The sequence below is a fragment of the Sphaerodactylus townsendi genome, linkage group LG04 (assembly GCF_021028975.2).
Source record: "Sphaerodactylus townsendi isolate TG3544 linkage group LG04, MPM_Stown_v2.3, whole genome shotgun sequence".
NCBI classification, from domain to species: domain Eukaryota; kingdom Metazoa; phylum Chordata; class Lepidosauria; order Squamata; family Sphaerodactylidae; genus Sphaerodactylus; species Sphaerodactylus townsendi.
Window position 1 is genome coordinate 6,862,519 of NC_059428.1, and position 8,479 is coordinate 6,870,997.

The following is an 8,479-nucleotide window of genomic DNA, read 5'->3' on the forward strand; positions in this document are numbered from 1 at the left end:
CTCCGTAACCTTGATGTCCGGTCACTGTTTGGTCCTCTGAGGCAGCAGCATTGGAGCAAAAGGCGGTTTGCCAAAAATTTGGGTCCCGACGCAGGAAAAGGCCGGGCTTGGCAGAGGCCTCGGGCCGTGAGGATCAAAGTTATCCCCTGTTTCCATCTGACGGCCTCGTGGGAGCGGTACTGAGTAATCCTGTGTAAGCCAAGGTTTGATAAGGCAAAAAAAAAGAAGGCTTGGAATCTCCGAGGGAGAAGAGGAAAGACAAGCAAGGAAGTTTGGGTCCTCCATAACATTTGGGGAGCGTAAAGGCCAATATTTCTGGTCTCCGTCATGTTCTCTCATCCGTTGGGTCAGCCAATTGACCCACAATTCTTGTTGGCCACAGGAGAGGTCAATTTCACTTGCCCCCATCAACGCCCTCTTGTCCATTTAATCGTATATCAACTGCCATGTGGGAATCTGGCGTTTTCAATAGGTCTTCCTTTATGGCCACTACCTTGAGCAGCAGTGGCGTAGAAGGTTAAGAGCTCGTGTGTCTAATCTGGAGGAACCGGGTTTGATTCCCCGCTCTGCCGCCTGAGCTGTGGCGGCTTATCTGGGGAATTCAGATTAGCCTGTGCACTCCCACACACGCCAGCTGGGTGACCTGGGGCTAGTCACAGCTTCTCGGAGCTCTCTCAGCCCCACCTACCTCACAGGGGGTTTGTTGTGAGGGGGGGAAGGGCAAGGAGATTGTCAGCCCCTTTGAGTCTCCTGCAGGAGAGAAAGGGGGGATATAAATCCAAACTCTTCTTCTTCTTCTTCTTGACTGGAGAACGGGGTTGGAATCGGTGCGGAATGTCGTAAGCGGATTGAGGGACAGCCGCCCTTTGGGGGATGAATTTATTCTCCTTTTCTTTCTCCGGCATCACGGCAACACAGACATTAATGGGACGAAGAACTTCTTCCAACGAGACCACAAAACACCATTGTTCAACGCGGTGGCAAGCCGAGAGGCTTCTTGGGATTTATGTCTTCCCACCCAATTCAAAACAAACAGGGGTCCAAAGGCAACAGAAGCAAAACGGCGTTACGGGAGAATCAACTTCTTGCTCTCGCCACCCAGGAAGGTGATTCGGGATGGGGAATTGGCGAGTGGCCACGGTGCGAGGGAGATTCTTCCACGCAGACTGATGAACGGGAGATGCGATAAACAGGCCCAGCCCCTGACGAGACCCCCGTGGAGTTGTGTGTGAGGAGATGAGGCAGGTTCGGGAAGTTCGAGACGGTCGGTGGCCTAGAAATGACTACACACATGAAGAAGACAGCGGCTGCGGTTCCCGCGAGGTCGTGTTGTTCCTTCAGGGAGGGCCACGGCCCCCCGCCATGTGGACGCTACCAGTCACGGAAGGGGGGAATCCTTTGTGGGACACCTAACGGAATTGGCAAACGGCGGAGCAGGGGAGTTAGAAGAGGTTTGCCTTCAGGGGGTTTGGTTTCCTGTGGAAAGAGGAAAGGACGCCGGAGAAAGGTCCCGGCATGGCTTCGGCCGGCTGCCAGGCCTTCAGCAGGTCGGCCGTGTTGGTGGGCCCGTTGCTGGTGGTCACGCCGGGCCAGAGGGGAGCCTTCAGGGCCTGGCTGGCGTGGCTCGGCCCCAGGCCTTGCCCGCTGCCAGGGCTCGGGCTCAGGCTGCCGCCGGGACTGTTCAAGTTGCCGGTGGTGGGCAGAGAGGCGGTGCTGTCGGGCGTAGGGCTGCAGTTGGATTCCTTGGACTCGTCGTCTTCGGAGGACGAGCGGGGGTCGGGCTTTTTGCCGGACGAGGCGCCCCCGTTGCCGGAGTTCTGCCCTTTGGAGTTCGCCGCTCGCTCTTGCTTGCGGAACTTGGCGCGGCGGTTCTGGAACCAAACCTGGGGCAAAGGGAGAGGGAAAGGAGACGGGTGTACGTTGAGGATGCAAACTAGGAGGCCACCGTTGATTTGTACAACAAGGTCTCATGAGCCACCCTGAACGGTAAACAGGGAGGATATCAGAGGCGTACGGCCTACAGTAAGGTGACCAGACGTCCCGCTTTTGGCGGGACAGTCCCGCCTTAAAACAATTTGTCCCGCGTCCCGCGGGTTTTTTGAACTGTCCTGGTTTTTGGAAGGCTGCCGCACTGCCTTCTGGGGCGCAAGGCAGTGCGGCAGCCTCCCACGCACGCGGACGCAGGAGCACTGCCTTCTGGGGCGCTCCCGTTTCCCGCCTACCTGCCCGTCCCAGTTTACAAAGGTGACGATCTGGTCACCTTAGCCTATAGGGACATGGTGACACCCATGTCCCTGGGCACACACCACCAAGTCCTGCCCACACCTCCCTGCAGGCCAGCTTTTGGCCATGCCTTTGAGCCCCTGCCACAGAGCATGGGGGGGCGTGGGGGCGCTCGGAGAAGGAGTTGTCTCCAGACACCTCTGGAGGATACTCTGACAATTTATACAGATGTGCTGAAGTCAAGGATCTGGGAGATGTTTTACTTTCCTCTGGATATGATGAAGGGGTCACTGGGGGAGCAGGGGCAGCGGTATTCACTAGAGGACCTTTGAGGTTCCTTCTAGTCGTGTTTCTAGGTTGATTAAATAATTAAAAATAGCAATACAAATATTAAAAACAATAAAACTCCAGTGCCTAATAGATAACAAACTGATGGTTATAGATCTGAACTGGGTATTTCATCAGTAGCGACAGAAAATAATGTCAGCTACAAGGAAAAGTGGGAGGAACATATTTCAATTAATAAATATTTATTATGTGTGTCATATCAATGTGGTATGTAGCGGTTATGAATGCCAGATCAGGAAATGGAAAGCCCAGCCTCAAATTTCTATGGAAGTTCACTGGAAGTTCCCTGAGTGACTTTGGGCCAGCCCCCCCTCTCTCAGACTAACCTACCTCATAGGGTTGTGGTGAAGATAAAAATGGAGGAGAGAATGGATTAAACCAGAGGTGGGATCCAGCAGGTTCTCACAGGGTCCCGAGAGTAGGTTACTCATTATTTGTGTGTGCCGAGAGAGGGTTACTAACTGGTGATTTTGCCACGTGATTTTGGCCTTAGTTACGCCCCTCCTCTCAGCAGTAGCGCGCAGAACTTGAAGCAGTCTAGCAGGAGGTGCACCGGCGTGCGTGGCAGCCTGCACCTGCGTGCATTCTTTTCCCGCCCAAGGACCGGCGCAGCGGCTGCGTCCTTGCCACAGCCCTGCCCAGGAATGCCCCACCCCCGGAATGCCCGGCCACACCCCCATCATGCCCCGCCCAGCCCCATTGGCGCTATGCCACAGTTTGAATCCCACCACCATGGGAACCTGTTACTAAAATTTTTGGATCCCACCACTGGACTAAACTGCTGTGGATCCCCACTGCAGAGAAAAGCAGGGTATAAATAAATAAAAATATGCCCCAAGCCACAGGTGTCAAACTCGCGGCCCTCCAGATGTTATGGACTACAGTTCCCATCACCCCCTGCCAGCATCATGCTGACAGTGGATGATGGGAAGTGTAGTCCATCACATCTGGAGGGCCGTGAGTTTGACACCCATGCCCCAAGCCAACGTACCCTCATACGGCTGTTCGTGAATTGTGGTCTGGGCACGTGCAATAAATATCGTGAGAAGGCCGAATGGAAAAAGAGCCAAAGGGGAGAGAGGAAGATGCACAGAGGGGCAGGAGAAAACGCCCAACAGTCCCTGTCCACTCAGGGTGGTCCCCCAACTGCCCCTTTGTGAGGGTGGACCCTACGTAACTGGTCTGATCCAGCAGGGCTCTTCTTAGGTTCTTATAAGGGGAAGGCCTTGACCTCTACGCTCTGTCATTGGACCTCCAGAGAAATTGGTTGGCCACTGTGTGGGACAGGATGCTGGACTAGATGGACCTTCACGGGTCTGATCCACCAGGGCTCTTCTGAGGTTCCTATCAGTGGAAGGCCTTGACTTCTCTACCCTGTTGTTGGACCTCCAGATAAACTGGTTGACCACTGTGTGAGACTGGACGCTGGACCAGATATGGACCCTCACAGAGCTCTTCTGATGTTCTTATGGGCACATTCCCATTTTCATCTGGGAAATGCAAGAGAGTTGGCTAGTGTAACCCCCATGCTCAGAATGGGTTGACCCAGAAAGGGGTGGAGACTCAAAGCAGCAGAAGGCTGCAGAGCCCATGTAGTTTGGAGGAGACGAGGCTACCAGACTCGGACCTTGGTTTGTATAAGCCAGGGGTCTTCAAACAATGGCCCTCCAGATGTTCATAGACTACAGTTCCCATGAGCCCTACCATTTGGCCATGCTGGCAGGGGTTGATGGGAATTGTAGTCCATGAACATCTGGAGGGCCATAGTTTGAAGACCCCTGGTATAAGCCCTTAACACCTTGTTAAGGTAACTGCAATGTTGTTGGGAACTACTGGGAAGGTAGTTGTTTATTTTTGCTATGTTGTAAATGTTGGAGTTTATTTTGTCAGGGTTTTTTTGTGTATGTAAATGGTGATAGTTTTCTGGGAAACTTCATCATCTTGAATCCCGTTCACCCAGCCTCGGAAGCCTTCAAAACCAACCACCAGCAAAGAAGAATTGGACTGGGCAATATCAGTAGACTGTAAATATAAGGACTTGAAAATGCAAACTGTGGCGTAGGAGGTTAAGAGCTCGTGTATCTAATCTGGAGGAACCGGGTCTGATTCCCAGCTCTGCCGCCTGAGCTGTGGAGGCTCATCTGGGGAATTCAGATTGGCCTGGGCACTCCCACACACGCCAGCTGGGTGACCTTGGGCTAGTCACAGCTTCTCGGAGCTCTCTCAGCCCCACCTACCTCACAGGGTGTCTGTTGTGAGGGGGGAAGGGCAAGGAGATTGTCAGCCCCTTTGAGTCTCCTACAGGAGAGAAAGGGGGGATATAAATCCAAACTCTTCTCTTCTTCTTCTTAAATGTTTTAAAAGTGTTATTTGTTAAGAGAAGTAGACTGTTTTGTTTAAATTTAGTTCTTTGCAACTCCTTCCAAGTCCTGCCCCACAGAACCCACAGAAAGAGGTTACACTAGCAGCAGGCCTACCTACACATTTCAAGGAAGAGAACCTTAACTAGGACAGGTGGGGATCTCTCTTACTCGCTCACAAACCTGCCCTCATGTTCTCGCTATTCTTTTAGTTACCTGCACTCTGGCTTCAGTGAGGTCGATTTTGAGAGCCAGCTCTTCTCTGGTGTAGATGTCCGGGTAGTGAGTTTCGGCAAACACTCTCTCCAGCTCTTTCAGCTGTGAGCTGGTGAACGTTGTCCGGATCCTCCGCTGCTTCCGTTTCTCATTGATGGTGGACGGGTCCGAGAAGAATTTGTAGGGAACTAGTTGGGATTCAAAGAGAGGAGAGGGCTTGGTTTAGAAGTGGAAATTAAAGGGGTGTTTTCATAGAATCCTAGAGTTGGAAGAGACCCCAAAGGGCCATCCAGTCCAACCCCCTGCCATGCAGGAACACACAATCAAAGCACTCCTGACAGATGGCCATCCAGCCTCTCTTTAAAAACCTCCAAAGAAGGAGACTCCACCACACTCCGAGGCAGTGAATTCCACTGTCGAACAGCCAGTTCTTCCTGATGTTTAGATGGAATCTCTTTTCTTGCGCCTTGAACCCATGACTCCTGGTCCTAGTCTCTGGAGCCACAGAAAACAAGCTTGCTCCCTCCCCAACATGACATCCCTTCAAATATCTAAACCTCTTAACCTTCTCTTCAGCAAACTGAACATCCCCAGCTCCTTAAGTCTCTCCTCATAGGGCAGGGATGAGAGTTTTGCAAGAAAGACATCTGGAAAGGACAGATGTTGAAGCCTTTGGCCACCAGAGGGCAGCAGCAGCAGCAGCAGCAGCAGCATCCCCAGAGCCTGGGGAAGGCAGTCCTAGGCTCTCGGGTCAAAGAGGCTCGGGAAGTCAGCGGAATCCCCCCCCCCCCAATAATATCCACCTGCGGTCTTATGAGGTCACATTCACATCTCCCCTCTGCAAACACGGGGATAAGCGCTTGTAGTTTACAACTTTGGCCACCGGAGTACACGTTATAACGGTAGTCATGGCCGTTATAACGATCGTTACAACAACCATCGTTATAACGATCGTTATAACGGCCATGACTATCGTTATAACGTGTACTCCGTTATAACGTATAACGTGTATATACGTTATAACGTGTATACCCGTTATAACGTATAACGTGTACTCCAGTGGCCAAAGTCGTAAACTACAAGCGCTTATCCCCATGTTTGCAGAGGGGAGATGTGAATGACCTTATATAGCCCATAGTGAATGACGAGACCGCAGGTGGATGTTATGGGGGGGGGGGGCCTCCGCTGACTTCTCGAGCCTCTTGGACCTGGCAGCCCAGTGGGAAAATGGAGCCGAGAGCCTAGGACGGCCTTTCCTAGGCGCCGCCTTCGCATGAGGCCGCACGTCGAGGTTGTAGAATGTCCGAGACTCTTTGCGCAGGGGAACTGCTGGGGACGCTGCTGCTGCCCTCCGGTGGCCAAATGTGTGAACTACAAGCGCATCTCAGACTCTGGGCGCCACTCGGCAAAGGGGCTTTTGCTCCAAAGAGGCTCCCACACTCTGCAACCTCGATGTGCGGCCTCGTGCGAAGGCGGCGCCTGGGAAAGGCCGCCCTAGGCTCTCGGCTCCATTGTCCAAAGGGGCTGCCAGCTCCAAGAGGCTTGGGACATTAGCGGAGTCGCCCACAACCTCCCCCTGCGGTCTCATGCGAAGGCGGCGCCCTGAGGAGCGTCGTCCCGGGCTGTTGGCATCCACTCTGCACAGGGGTCAGGCCCCCTCTCCCAGGAGCGCTGGGAAGCTGCAGCTCAGGGGCTGGCAGATGTGCAAGACGTCATTTCTGGTCCCCTCTTCCCCATAGAGTCTCCCCCAGTTTTCTGAAAAGCACAACCTGGCAACCGCTCCTTGGTTGGACTAGCCTGGGCTCCCCCCCATCCAAACCCTGCCACACTCTTTCAAGAATAGGGGCCACACACAGCTGCTTTCTAGGTGTCAGACTCACGACCCTCCAGATATTATGGACTACAGTTCCCATCATCCCCTGCAACCATCATGCTGGCAGGGGATGATGGGAACTGTAGTCCATAACATCTGGAGGGCCGCGAGTTTGACACCTGGGCCCTAAAGGAATTCAATGCTTGCTGCTGTGATCAGCCTGCGTCCTTAACCTGAGTGGATTCTCTTCCCCGCCCCACACACAAATCCTCTACTCTGGAACCCAATTTGGTCTTTAAAAGCTCAGGAAGAGAACTTCAATTCCTCTGTAGGAGGGGGTGGAACCATGAAAGGGGAGAAAGAGATGTGGAATACACCGGGATGGGGCCTGCAAGAGTATCATGGGAAGCAGAGAAGTTAATTGTTCAAAATGGTGCAATGTTTACAAAACAGTACTGCCCCCCTCCCTTCCCCCAATTGAGATAACTTCCGTTGGGATCGAACTCAGGCCGTGAGCAGAGCTTGGAAGTTATCTCAGTTTTTGACTGCAGCACCTTATCCAGCCTGGTGCAGTAAGGTAATTCAAAAACTTAGGCGGACTGGCTTTGATCCTATGTATTTATTGTATTTGATCCTATGTATTTATTGGCCTTGGTAAACAAAGCAATTTGTATTTGATCCTATGTATTTATTGGCCTTGGTAAACAAAGCAATGCCCTCGTTTGTCAGCGGCTGAATGACCGTGGAATTGCAGTCAGATAATCAGTGGCGTATCTACCTAGGGACAAGGGGTACCCCTAGGGCACCACTCTTCTGGTCACGTGGGGGGGGCGCAAAATTGTCCGCCACGAGACCAGGAAGTCCTGCTGCTCCTCGTTAATATTTTCGCGATGCCTCGCACTCGGCCCCGCCGGCCCCGTCAGTCCTGGAACGCAAAAACGATGCGCCCCATATGTCCTGGTCTCAGCAGGACTTCCTGGTCTCGTGGCCTGCTGGACTTCCTGGTCTTCAGAAAAGGACTTCCTGCTGCCTCCAAGTGCACTCAACCCCACCCTGGATTCCCTCCTCCCTTTCTTCCCACTCCCGGCTGGGCTCCCAGCCCACTCCTTCCTGCTTCCCAAGCCCCACCCCTGGACTCAGTGCTTATAAAAGCAGGTCTCTGAGGCCGGGACTGCAGTCCCAAGCTGGCCCGCCCGGAGGGGTCGTCAGCGAGAATTTGTGCTGCAGCCGGGAGCTCCAGCCAGCAAAGGGAAAGCCCAGGGGGAGGGAGGGGGCACCCTAGACCTTGCTCATGTCCATGGTGACATGGGTGGGGTCAAGGACACCGGAGCCTGGGGGCATCCTGGAGACAATTTGTCTTCAATATGCCTTCAGCCTCTGCTGGGAGACGACAAGAGAAGAGGACAGATGTGTATTCTTGGATGGGGAGTTCTGTAATTTTGGCACCATGACCAAAAAGATCCTCTGTCGCACAGGTGTCAAACTTGCGGCCCTCCAGATGTTCATGAACTCCCAAACG

The 8,479-nt window shown here is 53.2% G+C and overlaps 1 protein-coding gene across 1 annotated transcript; it reads right to left on the minus strand.

The window, feature by feature from the left end:
- Positions 1 to 737: 737 nt before the first annotated feature.
- On the minus strand, positions 738 to 6,735 carry PHOX2A (paired like homeobox 2A). The gene is made up of 3 exons (XM_048493084.1): positions 6,588 to 6,735; positions 5,148 to 5,335; positions 738 to 1,883 (listed from the first exon to the last, which is right to left on the minus strand). The coding sequence occupies exons 1-3, from the start codon at positions 6,733 to 6,735 to the stop codon at positions 1,443 to 1,445; spliced, it is 777 nt and encodes a 258-aa protein (XP_048349041.1). The 3' UTR covers positions 738 to 1,442.
- Positions 6,736 to 8,479: the final 1,744 nt, after the last annotated feature.